Raw genomic sequence first — 23,912 nt, forward strand, 5'->3', positions numbered from 1 at the left:
AGTGGGAGTTGATTTGCCTTTAATATAAAGAAAATGGTTTGATGGATTTTTGTACAATGACTCACCCAAGGGCAAATGTTCTGAATACAGGATCCCCTTGGAAAAAAACTTTTTTCCCTCTCTCAGCCCCAACCAAGAGGAAGCACTATCCATTGGAGTTAAAGACAAATTATCCACTTGTAATTAAAGACAAAATCGTTGTGAAATCTGTGCCAGGAAGGAGTGGACGTCACAAACCAGATTAGAGAGATGACCCTATGGAGGTGCTCATTCTCTTACTCTCCCGTGGAATGGAGAGAAATTGGACAACTGTTCAGATGAGCTACACAACTTGTGTGCCAAAGTAGAAATGACAGGTCCCAGTTTTCATCAGGTGACAAGCTGAGCTTGTTTCTGCATGAATTTGTACAAGCAGAACATTTCCTCTGGGTAATTTTCATATCTTTTCAGAAATGTTCTTGCACAAGTTGGTCACAGACTCCTAATCTTAATGAACAAGATGGTTATCATCCTCAACTGGATGTGGATGAAATAAAACATATGCATCAAATGCTTCCACATCCTTTCTAGATTCAGATTTTAAGGGTTTCATGTACAAAAACAGAATATATACCAGAACATACAAATGAAATCAACTTCTTTTAAGATGAATAAAGAGTCAAACGTAGCTTTCTGGGTCTCAGCTTCTTTCACAGTTTTTGAACTGAAAACAAATGACTGATTCCACAGATGAGAGCATTTTCCTTTTACAGAATTCTCAAATGAGTGAACCTGCATACATCAACTGTGTTCAAGGACAGTGTTATGACTACATGCGGTGCTTTTTTAAGTTTCACACCAGAAATTGGTAGACATCAACATTTCTTCCACAGATACCACTTAGATCTATCAGAAATTAGGTAATTCTATCCTTAACAATGTCTTGGTGTAATTAAAGACACACAGTGTACCATCAGCTAAGAAGAAATGCTTTCCAAGGACCTAAACGTTGGGTGAAAATGCAAAGCAAAAGAGATTGACTGCTCTCTAAGTACAGCTCATCAGGAAATAAATGGAAATGAGCAACCAGTCCAACAGTTAAAAAGGATATAATTGTATGTTTGGGAACACTGAAAAAGTCAGAGCTCCCTGGACACATCAGTATAAGAGAGAAAAGAGGAAATCCTTGGGGTGTTCTCATTTTACTTATTGTCATTCATTTCAAATTAATACAAACATGGAAAGATTGGAAAGATTTTGGAGCCGGCAGCATCTTGTCTCTTGTGGCATGTGATGTCACCTGCTCCTCTGTCTGCACTCCTCCCAGGCTGATAACACTTGCTTTGATATTGACACAGTTCAGGCTCAATCTGGTCTTCAAAGACAGAAAAGGGGCATGCAAATCCCTCAGTCTCCCTTTCTCCAAGCCCAAGCCCAAGCCCAAGCTCCAAGCCCAAGGCACGCAAACACTTTGCAAGGACTGCACACTCCAGTGGGCATTACTTTCTACTTAACAAAATTAATGGTTGTTACAGAAAATAGGATTTGAAAAGACATTCCAGCCATAGGATCTTTCCAAGTCTGGAAACGAGACAATAACCACGATAACACTGTTGATCCCATTTTATACCTCCAGTGTTATACCATCAATTTTGTAAACCAAGTTTATTACTCTGCATGTTAAGGAACAGAAAGAAGTGGATGAGGACGATTGTCGTTCATTTTAGATGCTCGGTATTCAAAGCTGTTCATGGCTGCAATGTGCTTAGCAAATACAGTTTGCTGCGATTATTTACTTGTTTTAGTTGTACAAAGTGATAAAAAACACACACAAACCAAATAGAAATATGCTTCATGCTCACCCTTAAAGCAATTTTCTCTCATACAGGGAAACCAACTCCTATGTTAATGTACAACCCAGTGGCACAGAAATGATTAGTGGGTACTGTGGAGATTAAATAAATCCTTGTATGCAAACTCCAGTCTGGGCAATCCTTTTTATACGCCCCAAAAAGAAGGCCAATTTATAGACTTACGGTTGGCTGTCCTGCTTTGATCACTCTGAGCGCTGTCATTTGACTGGTTGCTGGAGACAGAGGATACACTTGAGCTCCTGACGAAACCAAATGCTGCCAGCTTGGCTGCTGGCAAGCGCGAGTAACCTGGAGGGCGAAGTGCAGACGGACACGGCTTGGGGAGATTTGACTTTGCAGCATTTGGACACGGGACCTTCTTAAGATCAACTGAAAGAAGGAGAAAGAACTTTTATCAAACAAGCTCATTTGGGACATACTAAATATTGCCAAGTAAAACTTGGTATGAAGATTGAATAGAAGTTTTAAGGGCGGCTCAAAAACTGCATTGGTGTCTTACGCTTTGCTCTACTAAAAAGTAATTCTCTGAAGCAATTACAGGTTGCAATAATTTTTAAAATGAGAAGTGCAGCAAGTACCCATGAAAGTCGAAATTCCAGCAAAGTAATGTAGTTCAAGTCCGCTACTTAAAAATATTTTCTTTTATGCTGTATCACTTTCTACCTTTACATTTCTTATGTGTCAATTAAAAGAAAGTCACACTCAGACAAACACTCTATACTTATCCTCAGTTTTGGAAGCTATTGCAGAATGCCAATGAATCTCCTCAAGGACACAGGACTTCTTTGCATTTCATCAAAGAAAATACTTCTTTGAAGTCTTTCTTTCAAATTTTACTGAAAGAAAATGCCCTCCTCTTGCACCAAGCCCAAAAACAAGGACATGCCCTGGGAAGTTTACTTTTTTAACACACCACTAGCCATTTCCTCTGATAGTGTCCAATTCACTGTAAAATGCCAGCTATGGGAATGACATATCCCAAATCTCAGACAACTGCCAATAGAGGGCTTACAGAGGATGGAGTTAGTCAACAACAACAGTTTGGCTACCAGGTCTGCTCTGGTAATGACAACAGGGTACCTCTCTCTGTTTTGTGTCCTCTTAAACCTAATCCTGCTGTTCTTGCTTAGGCAAACTTTTCTAGGCAAATCCAGAAGATGGGTCCGAAAGGTCCCATGCTGTCCTCATGAAAGGACTAAAGATTGAGTTTGGCTGGTTGAGTGTGTTAGAAGAGAAGGCACCATTACAGCTGTCAACATACTTGGCCAGAAAAGTCCACAAAGTCAACTTTCTGTTCCCATTTGGTGAACACTATTCATGTATCATCCTGATGTATACTTCAAAGGATGCAGCAAACATCAATTATATAAAGGAAAAGTAGAAATTAACCACACAGTAAGAATATAGTCTTCACATTATTACACTATTTAATTCTTTTGTAAACTATGTAGGTCAAAGCCTTATTAATTTTAATGAAGCATTACACTTTGATGAGAGTTTACAGAAAACAAGACTAACTCCTTTGAGTAGAAAAGTGTTATGGGGATTTTGAAAGATAGTTATGTGCCTCATGACAGTAACAACATTTTTATTTTTTTTTTCAACAGAACTAACCCTTTTCTTTTGAAATTACAATGGATGTAACATCAAGAAAAAAAAAAAGTTTGGTTTTCCTATAAAACATAGTCCTATAAAAGACATTAGAAAATGCTTCTTGATCAACAAATGAAATAATTTCTATACATACGCTGCTCTGAAAGTAATGCATTCTGTTTAATTCCACAGAAACAAAAACAGATACAAAAAGGCCATTAGCACTACTTGAGAGAGTAAATTCTCAGCTACAAAACGCTACAACATAGTCACCACCACTAGCTACACATCAACCACACAAAGGTTGTGGATGCAGTCTACCCAGCTTTTAATAAAGTCTATGACCGTCTCCTACAGCACCCTCCTGGAGAAGCTGGCAGCCCGTGGTTTCGATGGGTGTACGCTTCCTGGCTGGATGGCTGGGCCCACAGAGTGCTGGTGATGGGCTGACAGTTGGACTAGATGATCTCACTGGTCTTTTCCAACCTTGATGATTCTAGGATTTGATTCTATTTGAGAGTCTTCATACTATGTGGGATTGAGATCAGTTCATGCCAATGTTGCACTGGTGGTAAACCCCTGATGTGAAGCAAACAGGAGGATCCATGGCAAACCTTGCATCTCTGCCTATGGAAGAGAGTGCTGGATCTTAACTGTGGAGACAACTGCACCGAGTCCCCAGGCTGTCCCCTCTCTGCACTGCTGTGTGACCACGTGCCTACAGCCAGTGCTGTGCTGAGCACTGCAGGACAGGTGTGGAAGCACAGGCACCATCACTGAAGAAGAATTGCTTAAAACTAGTCTGAGAGCTGGGGCTATTCACCTGGAGAGGAGAAGGCTGTGGGGAGACCTCAAAGTGGCCTTTCAGTATCTAAAGGGGGGCTGTAAGAAAGAAGGGGAAGACTCTTTAGCAGGGTCTGTTGTGATAGGACAAAGGGAAATGGTTTCAAAATAAAAGAGGAGAACTTTAGATTGGATGTAAGGAGGAAGTTATTTACAATAAGAGTGGTAAGGCACTGGCACAGGTTGCCCAGAGAGGTGGATGCTCCGTCCCTGGAGACACTCAAGGTCAGGCTGGACGGGGCTCTGAGCACCTGATGGAGCTGTAGGTGTTCTTGTTCATCACAGGGAGTTGGACTAGGTGGCCTTTAAAGGTGCCTTTCAACTCAAACAATTCTACAATTCTAGGCATTTAGTGACAATCTCAGCACCTTGCAGCACCAGAAAATGCCCACTCATCTCCACCTTTTCTTTGAATCCATTCTCTTAGATCTTCACAGATGATCTGGTAGTGTTACTCACACCTCTGTGCTTATGGACTTCTCAGCTTGTGACTTCAACTGAAATTTCCCCTGAACTAACCATATTTTGTGTCTTGAACTCATAATCAACTTTAAGTTATTTTTCACTCCTCTTCTTTGTTATACAGCTCTTCTGTACCACAAGGACCTGGGGGCAGAACATTATCCTTACCAGAGATGCACTCAAATCCTTAAAGCTAAGTCAGTTTGTGTCTTTTTACTCACTAAAATACACAAGGTATCAGCCTCGTGCACCCATTTTCTTTCTAAATACCATCAAGTTTTAAGGTGAGGATTCTTTCTGTCTCTTAGAAGTATAAAAGCACACCTGCAAACATGGTCTGAAAGTTCAAAACAAAAGTGATATTAATGAGAAGTTCTCATTTTAATAAAAATCTGCCAAAATAAGCTAAAAAAAATGGCAAAAATCTTTCCAGCTGCCTCACTGCCTGAAGCTAATTATGGAATTAAGTGCTGTTGTCTGTGTGGCACAGAAGTGATTTTCTGTGACACTTCAAACTGTTCCCATCTAGGAACATGAAAGCACTTTGAGGCAGAAACTGACTGGCACAAAGCAGATGCGTCTGTGAGCCTTAAGAAGAGGCTGAGCGAGACTTCTGCATCTGCACTGTACGCAGATCACATCTCCATGCACATGTACAGCTAATGAGCAACTTTAATGTGACTTCTCCGTGAAAGCTGAAATAGCTTTTAGCTGAAACAAATGAAAAGTTATAGGAATGGATTACGGAGATGTGTTCATATGAGGAAAAGTAGTAGTTCAAGAGTTCGGCTCCACTTGTGATCTATGTTAAGCCTTTGCTTTCTTGGTGGGGTTTGTTGCTGTTGTTTTTCTCTTCTCTTTTTTTTTTTTTTTATATGAACATTTCCCTAAGAACTTCAGTCATTAGACGCAATTTGCTCTCAGGGAGCATATCTTCTTTTAGATGGTGCTCTGATCTTTATCCTCAGTTCTTATCAGAGAATCCAGGGCAAGGAAGCTACCTGCAGTTTTGCTTAACTCATCAGAGATTAACACAAACAGTTTTTCAAGGTACCTCAGAGTTAATTCAATCTTTGATATCATCAGAGATTAAAACCAAATCTTCCAAATCAGAAGCAGATTCTGTTCCCAGCATCCTTGTGGTTTCCCGGTTATTGACAAATGATTTTTCTATGAAAAACAATGAAGAAAGAGGCCTCAAAACGGATTCATTATCTACACCTTAAAACAGAGGTTTTACACCAGGGTGCAGATGGTGCATGGCTCTCCTGATGCTCCCTTATCTAAATGTCACCAAGCCTGGGACAGTCCAAAAGCAAAAGAGTTGTCACTGCTGAACACCGGAGAAATCCTGATCAGCCAGGGCACTGTTACATGGCAAGAAATGCTCAGCATCTCCAGCTTCAGATTCAAACACCCCTAAAAGCTACTCTGTGCCTACTGCGGGGTGTGAAGAGGTGGCACGTGGCACATGATGATGCCCTTAGCAAGATGCTGACGAAGAGCTGTGTGTTTCCCTTTGAGCACGTAACTGTACAATTGGACTGCACACCCAATGAAGCAGAGTGCCAGCTGAAACTGCTGTGGATTAGCAGAAGCCAGAGAATATTTTCGCTTCTGAATTCTCCCCTTGTCACCTCTCTTCTTCACAAATTAAGTTTGCCAGCTCCAATTGAAGTATTTATTTTATAAGTACTGCAAACCTATAAAATAAGCATTCAGCTGGAGCAGCAGCAGTGGAATAATTCAGGAAGTAACCTGATAACTCCTTTCCTATCACCAAACCTCACATACTTGTTCAGGTATTAGGTATTCCTGAGATTCGACACAAAATCAAAACTGAAATCCTAGCAGGAAAAAGCTGTAGACACATCAGCTCATTACCAATGAAATCCATGATACATATTTGCAAATACACAAATAAACACATATATTTGTGTGTGCCTGAGTAAATCAAAAACACTGCTGTCCTGATGCATACATAAAATGAATCTTTAACAAGAGTTGACTTATTTAGAAATGAAAGGAACTGCTAGACCCTCAGGACTGGCAAATTTAATACAGGGAGAGGTAATAAGGAAACAAGATTTCATTAACTTGCTCTTTGAAAAAGAATTACCATAAGTACTACTGAAAAAAATGTAGTAAAGTTTTAATGATGAGATCTCTGTTGTACTTTTCAAAATTAGACATTAATGCCATTAAAATAATCAGCTAATGAATGTAAATCCTGACAGGCTTGCTCCGAGTCTTCATAACCAAGGAAAACATATGCATAATTTATAAGTTATAGACACAGTATCCTTCAATGCTTGTTTTGAATGACAATTTTCCCATAGAAAGAGCAGAGTCAATATAAAATAAACAAATGTTCAGCTTTCAGACACCTAATATACCCTTAAATATGCCCCAGTTCCTATCTTACCTACAGTATACAATGCTTTTTCTTACAAGTCAGACTGCTTGCTGGATCCATCCGACATAAAGAGCAGCACTGGTCAGTGATGAACCCACAGCCCCTGGCAGTGTTTATTGCCCAGTGTCCTACAGATGAAGAACGACCACTGCCCCACTCACATTTTAGGCATTACACTTGGAGAACTGTAGGATCATTTATTATTATTTTACTTCTTACCTGGCATGTCTTAAAAGTAGCAAAACCCTTTGAGGCAGTACCTGCAGTCTACCACAGCTGCTCAGGGATTGAATTTATCAATTAGAGTCAGCTTTATGAATGTTAGTATTACACGCAGGCCAAACCACTCAGCTTATCAGTGCTGCTTAAGCAGACTGCTACATTACAAAACACATGACAGAGGGGATTAAAATCCTCATTATGAGGCACAGGCTCTGTTCTCAATACTGTGCTATGGCAATTTTCGTTTAAAGAGCCCCAGTGGTACCTTGCACTTTGTCACTAGATGGCAAATGGCTAGATCCCTGTTTCCATTACCTCAAGGTAGGCCTGAAATCACTGGGATTAAAAACTGGATTAAAAGCTCAGGATTGAACTGCAAGAGATGCTGATTAGCATTCTTGAAGATAGGGCTGGTATCCTTGAGAGAAAAATACATGCTGGTCTCCAGCTGCTTTCAGCTGTCCACTCAGCCCTCACACTCCACAGTATCTATACAACCAAGGGTCTCACCAGCACCACTACCATTGCATTTCTTTTCCTTATATTTGTAAATATGACTATACCTAATCTACATTTAATCCTGTTTCTGAAAAATAGCATCAAAAACAATATATCAGATTAAAGTTTAATACCACAATGAACTGCCAAATTAGAGGAATTAGAGGAAAGTGGTTGATAAAAAGCTGAAGATGGTGTTGAACACATTAACATCACTCGTTAGACATGACCCATATGGTTTGTGTAGGTATGAGCATGCTTTGCTGATGCTACAGATTAATGCTGTTAACACCAGCCCTGTTCTGAGCCCCTCTGCACAGCCCTTGCTGGCTTTGGGGCTGCCCTCCCACCCAGCCCCTCTCTCCTTCTCCTATTTCAGTTCCATCTGCTGTCACGGGCAGTTGGTTCTTCTTAAATTATTAAATTATTAAAGATAAAAAGACGGATATGCTGGTTTAAAAAGTTAGATGCTGATGAAAGATTAAGTCATTTGAGATGTACATGTCAAAAGGATTTGAACAAAGGCAAGGTGATTAGAAGATAATCTCCAGTTTGTAAGTGGGAAATAACATGCCAAAACTAAAATAATGTAACATAACTGATAAAAGGAATCAGAAATACAAGAAAGATCAATATGGGAGGCAATGAATCATCACAAAGCAATGCAAAGTGCTTTGCAACAGAACGAGATGCTGCAGAAAAAATGAGACATGCTTTTCATCTCACAGGGAAAACAGAAAGTGAGATGCCAGAAATGAAAAAATACGTGTCCTGGGGTGGACAGTGAAAAACTGGAGACATTAGCAGCCTCTCCAGAACAAGTTTTGGGTAATTTAAAATCAATAAAAGCAGTCAGAGTCCACAGACCAGATGAAGCAAACTTTGGGATACTGAAGGACATGGCAGACAAATTACTGACTACTATGAGTTATCTTTAATAGTTTTTTTGAAACAGTGAGGTATCAATAGGCTGGAGCAAAACAAACAAAATAACAGTTGTAGGAAGAAAACTGCAGAGAGCTATGGACTAAATTTGACCTCCAGAGGAGGCAAGGTCCAAGAAATAGGTTCAACACGGCAAAGTGCAAGGTTTTGCACTTGGGCTGGAGGAATCCCAGGCATCCATAAAGACTGGAAGGAGCGGTCTTTGAGAGCAGCCCTGCAGAGAAGGACCTGGGGGTCTTGATAGATGAAAAGCTTAACATGAGCCAGCAGTGTGCCCTTGCGGCTCGGAAGGCAAATGGTATCCTGGGCTCCATCAGAAGAGGGGTGGCCAACAGGGACAGGGAGGTGATTGTCCCCCTCTACTCTGCTCTTGTGAGGCCCCATCTGGAGTACTGTGTCCAGGTCTGCTGGAGCTGTTGGAGAGGGTCCAGAGGAGAGCCACAAAGACAATCAGGGGACTGAAGCACCTCCCCTACAAAGACAGGCTGAGGAAGCTGGGCTTGTTCAGCCTGGAGAAAAGAAGGCTGCAGGGTGACCTCATTGCAGCCTTTCAATACCTAAAGGGAGCCTACAAACAGGAGGGGAATCAACTCTTTGAAAGGGTTGATAACTGCAGGACAAAGGGAAATAGTTTGAAGTTGAGGGAGGGAAGATTTAGGTTGGATGTCAGGGGGAAGTTCTTTACAGAGAGAGTGGTGAGGCGCTGGAGCAGGCTGCCCAGAGAGGTTGTAGATGCCCCGTTTCCGGAGGTGTTCAAGGCCAGATTGGATGAGGCCCTGGGCAGCCTGGTCTAGTATTAAAGGTGGAAGTTGGTGGCCCGGCATGTGGCAGGGGGGCTGGAGATTCATGATCCTTGAGATCCCTTCCAACCCTGGGCATTCTGTTATTCTTTGATTCTGCAGAATAATCAGCGATAAGATTCCAAAATACCCCAGCTATTGAGAAGTAGGAAAACTTCAGGAAACGGGAACTGCAATGGAATAGGAATGGTACTTTCAGCTACTGCAATTTCCTATATGCTTCTCTGGAATTTTTAAAGATGGGATTACAGATGATAAATAGGACAGATAGGCTGACAGAACTTAGATTTCTGAATGTCAGTATAGGAAGACAGTAAATTAATACACATATACAGTGCTCTATAGATTAAAAATGGCTAGAGAAAGTTATGCCTGCAATCATCAATGATAATTACAATGGATGAATGAAAATCAGGGCAATATTCATTTCTGAAGAGCAGAAAACTGACTGTATTTGTTAGTAGGACCTACTAACGAATGATAAATGAGAGTATATTCCTCTCATTTCTACCAAACTTCCTCCTCTTATGCAAGAGCTCATCTGAGTTGTATTCTAAACTAGCAGTCTGTTGCATTTCCAGTTCAATGGAAACTGTCATCCAGTTGTTCTCTGCATCTGTATTCCTGCGTTCCATGCTGACTGCACTCAACTTAGAGGGCTAAAATGATATCTACTACTTAGTGCATAATCTTGTAGCATCTCAGAAGTCACACAGCAGAGCTTGATCAGCTTCTGTTAAGAGTGGATACAAAGATACAAAGTCAGATAGTAAAGAACAGTGGCAAGGCCTTGTGTTACAGAGAACCTTGATTGGCTGATAAATGCTGAATCCTGGTAGTCTGTACTGAGGCTCACTCTCTCTTCTCCGGTTAAGTCAAGATACCCTGACATACTTCCATTCTATATCTAAATCTCTTATGAAGTTTTAGTACAGAGAAATAGACATTGGGGAGAGAAACAATTTCCAGATAGCTGCGAAGCGGAAGAGACCCATGTGAACTCCACATAGGAGAGGAAGTAAATAGCAACAAAAATTAGGCAAAATACTAAGGAAACCTTGTAACTCGAATGCAGTGTTGCACTGGTGCAGCCTTCCTTCAGAGGCTGCAAAATCACTTACAAATTCACAAAATCAATTATAAATTGCTTTTCATGAATAGGTTAAATAAGCATTTTTCAAAAGAAATTCAGTCCTGGGGCAAGAGGAGGGACTGTACAACCTCAAGCCATTGTTCAAAGTAATCTTTTTTGACTATTATCTAAAAATCTCTGCAGAGCTGTAGGCTGCTAACAGCAGCTATATTTCACTTGCAATGCCTGATTTTCAGTTGTTCATGAACTTGCTGCTGCTTAAATGTGTGTCGTTAAAACCTCCAAGCTTTTCCAGGAAACCAAGGAGTATACTGCAGAGGTGATTATTCTCTGTCTCACGGTGTTGTACACTTCTCCTTCTGACTTTTCCCTTTCCCTCCCCTGTAATTCTCCCCAGGGTCATGCTGTGCCCTGCACAGTAGCTGGGAAGCAAAAGGTTTTAAAAAATGTTGTCTCCAAAGTGGTGTATACAGGGTTTCAGAGAATCAAGGTCTCTCCCTCTGAACACTATCAATGTTTCCAGAGCAACACGATGGCCAGTGTCACAGTCAGACTGAAAAATGGGGTCTTCATGATAGAGGAAAATGTTCCCTTACCTTCCACGTGACAAAAGCAAAGATTTTTCAGGCACTTACAAGGAGGAAGAAGATGAAAAAGAGCATACTGAGAATTATTACTGAAATTGATCTTTCTCCTTCAGCAATACCTGCTTAACAACTTCTGTGAAAGACCCAGACTCCATAGCCAGACGTGCCTGAGGATAAAAAGATACTCCTCAAAGAGTGCTACTGGAGCTTTGTGGTACTCGGTCAAGATATTGCTCACTTTGTGCTATTTCTATCTGAAATATATATATATATATCTTATCGGTGACTATATTTAAAAGAAAGAAAGATCATTCTGTACCTGAAGCATCAGGATGATAGAGGCTGGGAGCACTCGCTATTTCTCCTTGCTGATGAAGACAGGTGCCTGAGGATCTTTGACTTGCAATGAGAATCCTGCTTTTGGCAGACGGTAACCTGGAGACTGCACCCAGTCCTAACTGTGGCTTAAGTATCATGGCAGACCGATAAAAACTTGGTGGGACCTCGTAGTGAGTATACGGTGGAGGACAAAATTCGTCTTTTGCAGGCCTTTCCCCAACCTAAGGAAAAATCATGAACACAGATATTATGCAATATCAATATGTAAACAGCATATGGATCTCTAAATTGCTCATAAAAGCTATTTTTCCCTCCCTGTCAATCTAGGCGTCAGACCCCTGTAGAGTGCTGGTCAATTTTAAGAGGAATGGCCTAACAATATGAACCCCTCTGACAAGTAGAATCATGGTGTCACAGAATCATTTGTGTAGGAAGGGCCCCTTAAAGGTTTCCCTGCAGTGAACAGGGACACCTACAGCTAGATCAGGTGCTCAGAGCTCCATTCAGCCCAACCCTGAATATCTTCAGGGATGGGGCATCCACCCCTCTCTGGGCAACCTGTGCCAGTGCTTCATACAACATGTTCTACACATGTTCCAAGAACTAAATCCAACCAAACCCAAATAAAGAATTGATAGCTACCCAAAAAGCAAATAGACAAACAAAAATAACTTCAGTTAGAGAAAATGAAGCTATTGTCAAATCCTGACAGGTGATGTTATTTAAATAGGTGGATACACGAAGAGTGTGCAAGTGGAATTATTATTAGAAGTTACTTAAAATATGCTTACTGAGATACACGTACTTTTAAAGGGAATCAGTTTTTAACTTAAATAGTTCACATAAAGCTGAAGCTACTTTAAGTTCTTTTTATGGGAGAAATGGGATTATCGAATTGTTTGCCCATGAGGAAATCTCTACATATCCTTACGTCCTTACTGCAAAATTGCAGCATAATCTGCACCTCTTGAGTTCCTGAAGAGACCCACATGCAGAGGTGTACATGTTTCTGTACGCTGTATTTTCAGAGGGCTGACAGAATATTCCAAACGAGAGCTATAAAACACAGCTGCCTATTTGGCAGCATTGAATGCCCATTCTGAGCTGCATTAAAAAGGGTGCCATCAGGGAGAGGGAGGTGATTGTCTCTTCTGCTCGGCTCTTGTGAGGCCCCATCTGCAGTACTGCGTCCAGGCCTGGGGCCTCCAGTGCAGGAAGGACGTGGAGCTCTTGGAGTGGATCCAGAGGAGGGCACTAAGATGATCAGAGGGCTGGAGCACCTCTCCTATGAGGAAAGGTTGAGGGAACTGGGCTTGTTTAGCTTGGAGAAGAGAAGGCTCCAGGGAGACCTCCTTGTGGCCTTCCACTACTTGAAGGGAGCATATAAACGGGAAGGGGAAGGGCTGTTTACATGGGTGGATAGTGACAGGACAAGGGGGAATGATTTTAAACTGAGACAGGGGAGGTTTAGGTCAGATATTAGGAGGAAGTTTTTCACACAGAGGGTGGTGACGCACTGGAACAGGTTGCCCAAGGAGATTGTGGATGCCCCATCCCTGGAGGCATTCAAGGCCAGGCTGGCTGTCAGCAGAGAACTTGTGGCTGAGCGAAGACCTGGTTCCTTGGTTGAGCCCTTGCATCCACGACTAGACCCTCACCTCTGTGCAATGCTTTCCCAGACTCAGGACTAGAGCATAAAACAATGCCAGAAGCCCTCTGGGCTTTCATCTCTCTTGTTCACAAAGAACTGAGTAAAGATCAACTTCTCCTGCATTTCCTTATAAAATGTAAAATCCTCATAATCTAGAAAGAACCCATAAATATTTCTTCAGAGTACTTTATTTAGGCCAGAGGGGAAAAAAAAAAAAGGCTTAGGAAATAGGAATTCTGAACTAAATTTGCTTAAAAATTAATTTTAAAAAAAGTGCCATAGGCTACCTAGGAAGAAAAGTAACTTGCAATTAATTAACTCTGCTGCAAGTTATGATGCATATAATATGCCAAATCAATTTCTATTTAGCAATTATAAGCATTTAGAATATGCACTTTAACATTGGCTATAAAAGCTTTGATCTGAGCTGCTTCAAGAGCTTTAATACTAATTTGGCAAATCTTTAATTTGCTAAAAGAGACAAGATAGGCCTTAAACCTATGGAATCTTTGAGGTCTCTGCACAGGAACTAGGTGGACATAGGCAACCAACACTGAGTGTTACATTTTTGATCTATATTTTTTCTTTGTTTGTAGTACTATTTCCTGCCATGAGATATGTCAGTTTCCCTTTTGCCCTGACCTACTTGTACAAGCTGGGATGCAGGTTTTCACTGTACCGATGATTCTCTGTGCCTGGACTTAGCTGCTTATGTTCGGTTTCTACATACAAGCCTGTTATTTTTTTTTTTCTGGGTAAGATTCCATTACTTTTTCTCCTCAATCACAGAATCACAGAATGGCTTGGGATGAAAGGGACCTCAAGGATCATCAAGCTCCAACCTCCCTGCTGCAAACAGGGCCACCAACTTCCACATTTAATATTAGGCCAGGCTGCCAAGGGCCCCATCCAACCTGGCCTTGAACACCTCCAGGGACAGGGCATCCACAACCTCTCAATTCTCTGATGAATTTATTTCAATCAGATTTCACTATACTCTTCTTATCCTCTCATACTGACTGCCAATAAATAAATCAAGCGTATTTATGCCAAATATTTCAGTATGAGGAACTGGGAAAATCCTTAAATACAGAATGCAGGCAATTCTGATAAAATGGATCAGCTTAATGAAACCTCCAGTTCATCTTTATTGACAGCATGCTACAGGTAACAAAGATATGCACACATAACAATTGCAAGGATAAAACATTTTCTCAAGCTGAGAGAAGTAAGAAGGATTTACCCAACTATCTCTCAGGAAATAGATTTGTTTCTGAGCTCATAGAGAGACATAAACTTGTTAATAAGACACATTCCTTTTTCTTTTGTATTAAACAGTGAATTCCTCAAGTGCAGAATTTAACTGGTCCCCGTAGAATCATATGAAACTATTGATTATAAGGCCATTACAGAGCTGCTAAAACAGATTTGGATTAGTACAGCCCATCCACTAACAAGACGCCCAGCTCAGAACTGTACTGTGCATTCTGCACTCCTCCCATTTAATGAACTTGTGAAAAAGAGTTGGGAAGTCTGCAAGCAAACACATGAGCCATTTGGGAATTTCCGCAGCCTGGGTAACTCTGAGCAGAGCTGGCAACCCTGCCAGCAGTGAGGTTGCTCAACATCTTCCTTCATGTTGCTTTGTTTATAATGCTGTCAAACATTAAAGCCTCAGAGACAGCCCTCGAGCCTTCCTCAGACAGGTAGTGCCCAAGACAGGCACCTCTCTGTCACTTCCACTCATGGCACCCAAGGAGGCATTTAATTGTGCCTACTGCTTAGACAGCTGAAGGCTGCTTAGCGATTATAGGTCTGACTGATAGCAGCTATTAACACCCCCATCACAGCTATGTAAAGAGCTATAAAATGCTGATCAAAGCCCAAATTGGATATGTGAAATAGGGCAGTCTGGGAATGTTTCCCTCACAAAGTTAATGTAGAGTGGTCATCTTGCTCCAGCATATCCTCGTCTACAAAAGCTCTGAGTCTTCAGCATGCCAATTTGCCAGGGTGATTCTGATCTACCTGAACCCATTCTAATTGCTTTCCTTTTACTTGAAAGACCCACTCAGTCATATTTATAGGGGGATAAGATGTTTTGGGCTCTCTCCAGAAAATAAATGTCATCCTGCTAACTCTACTCTAGAGTAAACCACACTGCATACCTGCCACAACCTGAGTCCTTTTCATGCTAAGAACAGTCCTCCAGTTACCAAAAATTGGTCCTTTGTTTCCAGCTGTGTTAGCTAATGTTGCCTGATTTTCCAAATACCAACTGTATGGACTGTAGAAACCTACTGTCTAGAGAATCATAGAAACATAGAATGGCCTGGGTTGAAAAGAACCACAAAGATCATCTAGTTCCAACCCCCTGCTATGTGCAGGGTCACCAACCACCAGACCAGGCTGCCCAGAGCCACATCCAGCCTGGCCTTGAATGCCTCCAGGGATGGGGCATCCACAACCTCCTTGGGCAACCTGTTCCAGTGCGTCACTACCCTCTGTGTGAAAAACTTCCTCCTAATATCTAACCTATATCTCCTCTGAGCTTAAAACCATTCTCCCTTGTCCTATCACTATCAATCCATACAAGCAGTCATTCCCCCTCCTGTTTATATGCTCCCTTCAAGTACTGAAAGGCCACAATGAGGTACCTCCGGAGCCTTCTCTTCTCCAAGCTAAAGAAGGTCATGTCACTCTATATACAGCCAGATAGCTGCACAGCCTGCATTACACTGGTTTTAATTTCACTTAAATGGTAATAATCCAGCAATTTTCTCTCACTTTACAGGGAGATTGTGAAGATACCATAGTAGTGGCTCGCAAAGACAAGCTAACAATGACTTCAGTAATCTGTTCTATGAATGCAAAATGTGAGGCATGGACTATGGAATCTGAATGGGAAAGGGCAGCAAGCACTTTGCTTGAGATGAGATAATACTCTTACAAAAACCTATACTCCAAGATCACTTCAACAGTTGTCTGTTAACATGGAAGAAGGGCCCATCGATACTCACACATGAGATTTTAATGTGGGTATTTGCTGGCTTATGATTGTCAACTCTGTCACCAAATGTGTTATTTCAAAGCTGTTATATTGGATAAATATTGCATATAGAAGGAGGTAGGTATATAAAATGAGTAATTTTTAATTTTTTTTAATTTTAGGATTGGTTCAAATTAAATACAGTTGTGGGAACATTTACATAGAAAGCTTGTCTGTTGAGCTAACTACCACAGGTCCAAAGCAGTAGACGCAAGGGCATATCGCAGACCTAAATATAACCCCCTTTTCCCTGTCCTTTCACTATCTACCAAGCAACATCAACCACTGTCTCACCTCCCAGCAGGGATTGCAGGGAGCCAGCACTCCTGCCTGGCTTACAGGGCTGTGGAAACACAACCAGATTTAAGGGCTCAGAACTGGGCAGAGGGACTTCCATTACCTTTTGGCTGCTGAGGAAGAACTTCCAAGGAAAGGAGTTTTCTTTTTTTAAGATGTTAGGCAATAGAGCACGCTGCTTAAGATGAGTCAAAAGGAAATCTTTTCCCACATGAAGTATATATTCTAATGAAATCTGACAGTTCCTGTTTTTCTGTGTAGCTTAACAGAAGAGAATGCATATGGACTGCTAGTTCTCTGACTGCAAAAAACCTGCCAAGATTCCCATTAAGGAGGAAAACTCTCTGTGGGCAAATTACATTAATTTCCCAAAGATGTTCTTTGGAAAAAAACAGAAGTTCCATTTAAGGATAAATTCAAACAGCATGCCTTTTCCTATCTAAACATCTCTATTTATACACTAGCAGGTCACTGGTATGCTGGGAAATGCTGGAGGAACACGGTGACAACTTCCAGTCACAGATCAGACAGCACATCAAGGTCAGTGCCAGAAAATGTTACGTTTATTTCTAATCATCACATACTGCTTTGCTTTAGGATTTACTTCTTTAAGGTTGGAGAACTAACGTCTGGCAGCAACAAGTAAGCAAACACTCACCACCTGATATACAAAAGTGTCAAAGCCACCTGCTTACCTCCTGCAGAAACTTCTCACCCATTGGACCAAAGTGATGACCTGGGGGCCTAATTCCTGACACCACCAGTCCAGAACTGAAGAGCCTTGGCTTCTGGAGGTCAGGTTTAAATTTGTCATACAGGATGCTGGGGGCTTTGCCCTCCCCTCCGCTGGATGCCTTCTGCTCTGTGGAGATGGGCACTGGGCATGCTGTGGTACCGTACGGCAGCCCTGCTGGTGCAAATGAAGGGTCAAGCTGCTCCATTGAACGAGGGTTTCTTCTGATGTATGTGATTATTTTAGGTCTCACAGGTTTGGGCTTGGGTATGGCAGGTTTCACCTCCATGCTTTCTTCCAGTTTCTCACTGCAGTCACTGTCCACATCCACCTTATCTGCAAGGGAGCCCTTGGAGTGGACCAGGATAGGTTTGGGGATTGCGCTGCTGCTGGCAGTCTTTATAGGCACTTTGGGGGATATGTTCAACTGTGTACTGTCAACAGGAGGTAGGACTGAGGAGGGTGACAATTTGTCAATGGGAAGTGCATAAATGTCCTTCAAATTACTGTTTGATACCGTGGGCTGACTATTAACATCCAGCACTGCCACCGGGCGCATATGAGTTGGAACACATAAAAAGGTGTCAGCCTTTGCTGAAACCTTAAAGCTCTCCAGTGCTTCTTCTGGAGGATGTTTCTGTGCAGGAGCTGTCTTTTTACCTGGAACTGAGAAGGTTTCTATATCACTGATGTGGTTGTCAGGCTGTTGGTTTGACACTGTCTCTCCACTGCACACTCTGTCTTGTTCAGAGAGATCAGAAGCAGGCACGGCAGCATCCTCAGTGCTTCCTTTGGCCAGCATCAGTTTATTCTCATTAACTTGCAAGGGTTTGCTGTCAGGTAGATTCATGTTATGTGTAAGAGATACTTGTTCACCAACTGTTCCAGCACAACCTGCATCAGCTTCATGTAAATTTTCATTTTTTCTAGGTGGCACTTTGCTACTGGAATTACCATTGCAGGTGAGTGGGAATATTGTTTCCACTTCTCTGTCTTTCTCACTAACCTGGGTCACTGCCCCATTCTCACTGTCATGGCCTCCTCTTCCTTCCCCATGGATGGTGAAGTTATCACTTTGTAATTTGTCGTCAGAAGAGGTTACAGCCTGATTGGACAAGGGATCCTCTGCTTTATCACAGATGTCTTCCAAATGGGATGCTTGAAATGTTGATGTGTCAGATCCAGACTCTTTCTGTTCTTTCACTGTTCTACTTCCATCTTTTTTACATCCCAGAAACTCTATCACCATAATTCTCTCAATCTTTTGTTGACATGTGTTTTTAGATTGTAGGGATGGCACAGCCTTAAGCTCCAGTTTCTTACTTTTATCACCCTGACTTAATTGTGCTTCTGATTTACTAGCAATCTCACTGGGCTTAACGGCTGAATGATGATTGGTATGAGAAGTATGCAGTGTGCTTTCAGTGTTAACATTTGGTACATTTTCTGGTTTACTTATTTTCTTGTTCCCTGAGGTAGATGGTTTAGAATAAAAGACAGTATTTTCCTCTGAGGTATTGTCGAGTGGACGAAACACCATCCCAAGAAAATGATCTGTGGAAGTTTTTTGTGATTTCTCTGTATTTCCAATCAAATGGTGTGACCTGTCAATGGAATCCAATGATGCGGAAAGCAGACGTTTACAAGACACGCGGCCAACACATTCTTTCGTAAGTGTTTCAGATTGAGGAGAAAATTTACTGGATCTGCCCAAAGACAGTCTTTTTATTCTTTCCATCTCCACAGTCTTGGACATTTTACCCTTAGGAAAATTCTGGGTGAAGTCAGCATCACCTTTCGAAATTATCTCCAGGTTAGCATCATTTGTGCTGCTTTTTAAATTGGACAGACTTTGTCCTCGGCTAATCCTGATATGCCTTGCCATATCCTTAGCTTCGCTGGTCCTGCTGTCCTTCCCTATCTCCCTGCTTGTGGTTGAGGGCAGCTTACTTTCCTGTACACTGGTATTACAAGTCCGAGAGTCTTTGAACACCAGTTTATTCTGTTCCACATCCAGACGAGTAACTCTCTCTGATCCTCCAGAGTGTACATTTCCACCCTCATCTATCAAACCCTGTTTCTTGATATCTCCTTCCGTGGTTCTAACTTGTGTCACGATTTGGTTGGCATTGCTATCCCCCACGCTCACTGTGCTTTCATTATTATTTTTTATTTCACTGCGGTTGTCCTGAAGCTGGGAGTAACATGACTTGTTTGGGATTAATGGAGCACTCATTCTGAAGCTTCCAGTGACTGCCTTTTTGGCAGCTGCAAGTAATGAGAAAGCCTTTGTCCCCTATCAGATTAACTAACTATTGTACATGCTTCAGTTATAGGCTTAAATTACAAGCTGATCAGTAAGAAATTCCTCAGCAGAAAGCTCAGAGTCTCTTGTCAAAGTCACATTTTTGTGCTGCTCAGTTGCCTTCAGTGCAACTTCTGGATCCAGGAAATCCTTACGACGTGCAGTAGAGAGGTTCAACGAAAGCAAAATAGGTCTGTCAAGTTTCCTCTGAATGACAGCCAGTTAATCCAGCCAACCTATGAGAAGACAAAAAAAAACAGACAACATTACATCAATATCATGAGTTATACTAACAAAAAATAAAGTTAAAATCTGTAAACTTCCTGAATGGAGTGCTTTCAAACAGTTCAGATTCTCTTTCAGCCACAGCTTTGCCCCTAGCAAAGTTTCCTGATGTAGCCCAGATCTCTGACTAGAGAAGATGTTGTTAAAAGTGTCCTGGTTAGAAGAGCAGTTGGTACTGCTTTTAAGACATATGGATTTAAAACTGTTGATAGCTGTAAACAGCTAAGTGAAGACAGAACCCCACATCAAGGCTCTGAGCAATTTCATACTGCAATAACAATTCCTTTATTGCACCAAGATTTGCTACTGAAGCATTTAAAGCACTACTGTAGAGATAAGAAATAAGTATTAAAATTCCGGATCTATTAGGGGACATTTGTGAGTTTCTTCCTTTGCCTTGCACAAATCACTGCTCTGCTTGTGCTCCATCTCATGCTGAGCTGCTGTCACCTGCACCTCCATGTCCCTTCTGTTGAGCTGCTCTCCAGCCAGGGATTCAACAGCATCTCCCAGTTTAGTGCCATCAGCAAGCTTGCTAAGGATACATCCAGATCACTGATGAAGATGTTGAGCAGAACTTGCCCTGGAAGTGAGTCTGGGAAGCATCTCTAGTGGCAGCTTCCAGCCAGATGCAGCTCCATTCATTGCAGCCCATCTCTCAGCATAACACGAACCTGTTCATCTCACAGCTGGACACTCTGTCCAGAAGGATGCTGTGAGAAAGAGTATCAAAGCCTTACTAAAATCCAGAAAGGTTACATCCATGATGTAATCAGATCCCCTTCATCCACTAAGCAGTGATGTTATAGTACACAGAAGGAACCAAATTACCAAATACCAGGCATAGTCAGCGTGGGCTTAATGAGAAAGTCCTGCCTTAGTAATTTGACAGGCCTATAGTTTTCTGGGTCTTTTCTCACGCCCTTCATGAAGATGGGTATGATGGCAGCTAGCAGCCAGATGGCAGGGACCTCCCAAGACTCCTAAGATCCTTGGTACTTTGTTGTGAGGAGTCCAGCTGTAACATCTGCTGACTCCTTCAGTATCCTAGGGTGAATCCATCAGGCCTCATGGACTTGTGAACGATAAGCTGATACTTACAATTTTGGTGAATGGAAAGTCTTTGTTCCCACAGTCATGATTCTTCAACTCAGTGACTGGGTAGCATTAATATTACAAACTAAGACAAAAAAAGCATTAAATGCTTCTGTCTTTTCCTCATCCCCACTCATTAGGTGACTGTCTTCATCTTCTGTCCATGCTGTGCCTCAGATATCTCAGATCTGAGGTACTCTCAGATATTTCTTGAGGACTTTTTTCAACTGAAGTATGGACAATGGAAATCAGAATGTGTTCACAGTACACAGAATTCAAAGCACCTACAACACTCCCAGCTGGGTTTCTAATCAAGCACTCACAGGGACTCTAATTAGAAGTGCTGATTAAGTCCCCTGCTCTGTGTATAGAGTCTAGGTGGAAGGCTGAGATCATGTTTCTAACACCTGTTATGAGTGGGTCCTCCCAGCCTGTGCAGCCATTCAGCTCTCTCATAATGACTGCCTTTGAGCTCAGACCTGATTTCTCTACATGATGCACACAAACATTTTGTATGAGTCTGGATTCCGGGCTCCTGGCATAGCTCCATCTCTTTGGCAAACAATAGCTAATTAAATGAATACATGAAACAGAACACAGTAGTAAGGATTTCACTTCAGCACTACAGAATTGTATTACAGATCTTATCCTCAAAACATTTTAAAATAGGACTTTTAAGCTACATCTTCGTTCTGTCCTTTTTCCCACATTAAAAGCAAACAAACAAAAAAGTATTTATTAAATTAAATATATGCATTGATTTATGGGGGGGTTTGGGGGATTTGTGCATGTGTGTGTGTGCTTCTTTTTTTTTTTTTTTTTACCTAAAATGAAAATAACAGAATTTCCATATTCAGTGTGAAAGCTGAGCTCTTGCTGCTCTTCACTGGTCAGAGCATGTCCATTTCAGTCTTTCTGGTTAGGTAGGAAGGGGCACTGATAGGCTTGAAAGGAAGCTGAGGGCAATCAGCTCATATTTCTCCCCTCCTTTAGGGGACATTTAGATTGAATATAAGAAAAAAACAATTTACAACAAGGGTGATGAGGTACTGGCATAGGTTGCCTGGAAAGGTGGATGCCCCGTCCCTGGAAACATTCAAGGTGAGGCTGGATGGGGCTCTGAGCAACTGATGGAGCTATAGGTATTCCCAGTCATTGCAGAGGACTTGGACCAGATGACCTTCAAAGGTTCTCAGGTCTCCCCTGAGCCTCCTCTTCTCCATACTGAACAATCCCAGTTCCCTTAGCCACTCCTCTTGAGACTTGTGCTCCAGACTTTGTTGCCCTTCTCTGGACACACTCCAGGGCCTCAATGTCTTTCTTGTAGTGAAGGGCTCAAAACTGAACACAGCACTTGGTACTTGGTCTTGCTGAACCTCAACCCATCAGCCTCATCCCAGTATTCCAGCCTGTTCAAATCCCTCTGTAGGTCCTTCCTACCCCCAAGCAGATCGGCACTTCCAGCCAACTTGGTGTCATCTGCAGATGTACTGAGGGTGCACTCAATGCCCTCATCCAGGTCATCAGTAAAGACACTGAAGAAGACAGGCTCCAGCACCAACCCCTGGGGAACACCACTCATGACTGGTTGCCAGCTGGATTTAGCTCCATTCACCACCACTCTCTGGGCCTGGCCCTCCAGCCAGTTTTTTACCGAGCAGAGTGTACCTGTCCGAGCCATGAGCTGCCAGCATCTCATGTGGGAGACAGTGTTGAAGGCTTTGCTGACATCTATCTAGATTAAGTCAAGAGTCTATTTCCCTGTGCAAGTTTCTGCAGTTTCTGCCATATGTTCTGCTCCATCTCAAGCCACATTTAGCCCACAGGTCCCACCCCACCCTCTGGAGACACCAAGGAGAAGAGGAAGCTGAGCTGGTTGGTGTCTGCCCCATGACATGAACTGGAGCAGTAGAGCTCGGGATGGTAAAACAGCTGGCTGGAAAGCGAAAGCAACAACCTACTTCTAAATAGTAACAGTAGATATTCTGTTTTGTTTTGTTAAAATGAGGAATGTAAGGATAATGCTGAAGATGTTATCCTCAGTAGGCACTGAATAAAAGAAAATAATGGTAAAGCATTACCATTCTATTGACTGGTTGTATTGTTTTGATTTGCCACAGAAACAGAGCAGTAATAATTATGAGAATAATTATGAGATACGCAAAAGAATTATCAGAACATGCAGAAAAGTAGAACTGGAGTGAAATAAATAAAATGCAAAATGTGTTGAGAAGTCTGGCTCTTGTAGAAACATTTCCTGGTGCAGACTGTCACAGCTGCTTATACATTCCGGTACTGAAAATTAAACCAGAATATTTACAGCAAGATACGTGGAAAACATATAGTTGTACAACTAACATCGTGAACAGCTTAGCCTGATTGCTCTGTCTGATTTCTAGAACTAAAAAGTGTACGAGAAACACCTGAATTCCTTATTAACCATCTGCCACTGAATCTGTGCCTCTGCATACTCGTTTCCACCTACCTGAAAAAATAACACAATTGTTTTGTACCAGCTAGGGGGAGACCAGCAGCCACCCATCAGCCACCTGCTCCTGCAGGGGAAATCCTCTCCAGCCATTGGGGAAGAAGACTGATGGAATACATTTGTATAAGGTGTGAAAGAGATGCAGTTACTACAGAAAAGTGGCATGAACAACAATGTCCTGAAATGTAGAATTGTCTCCTGAGAAATCTGCCGTGAACACTGATGGCATTCTACGTGGAGACTTCTCCAGAAGAGATACAACCTCACCTCAAGCCAGGGCTGCAAGAACTGAGCCCCACAGAAGGGGCAAACAGAATGAGAGAATCACAGAATCATTAAAGTTGGAAAAGACCACTAA

General features: G+C 42.0%; 1 protein-coding gene across 1 annotated transcript; it reads right to left on the bottom strand.

Annotated features, from left to right (window-relative positions):
* Window positions 1-1,962: 1,962 nt before the first annotated feature.
* On the bottom strand, window positions 1,963-19,938 carry LOC104917578 (microtubule-associated tumor suppressor candidate 2-like). The gene is made up of 3 exons (XM_031552048.1): window positions 17,344-19,938; window positions 11,632-11,872; window positions 1,963-2,222 (listed from the first exon to the last, which is right to left on the bottom strand). The coding sequence occupies exons 1-3, from the start codon at window positions 19,615-19,617 to the stop codon at window positions 1,978-1,980; spliced, it is 2,760 nt and encodes a 919-aa protein (XP_031407908.1). The 5' UTR covers window positions 19,618-19,938; the 3' UTR covers window positions 1,963-1,977.
* Window positions 19,939-23,912: the final 3,974 nt, after the last annotated feature.

This window comes from Meleagris gallopavo, chromosome 1 (assembly GCF_000146605.3).
Source record: "Meleagris gallopavo isolate NT-WF06-2002-E0010 breed Aviagen turkey brand Nicholas breeding stock chromosome 1, Turkey_5.1, whole genome shotgun sequence".
Taxonomy (NCBI): domain Eukaryota; kingdom Metazoa; phylum Chordata; class Aves; order Galliformes; family Phasianidae; genus Meleagris; species Meleagris gallopavo.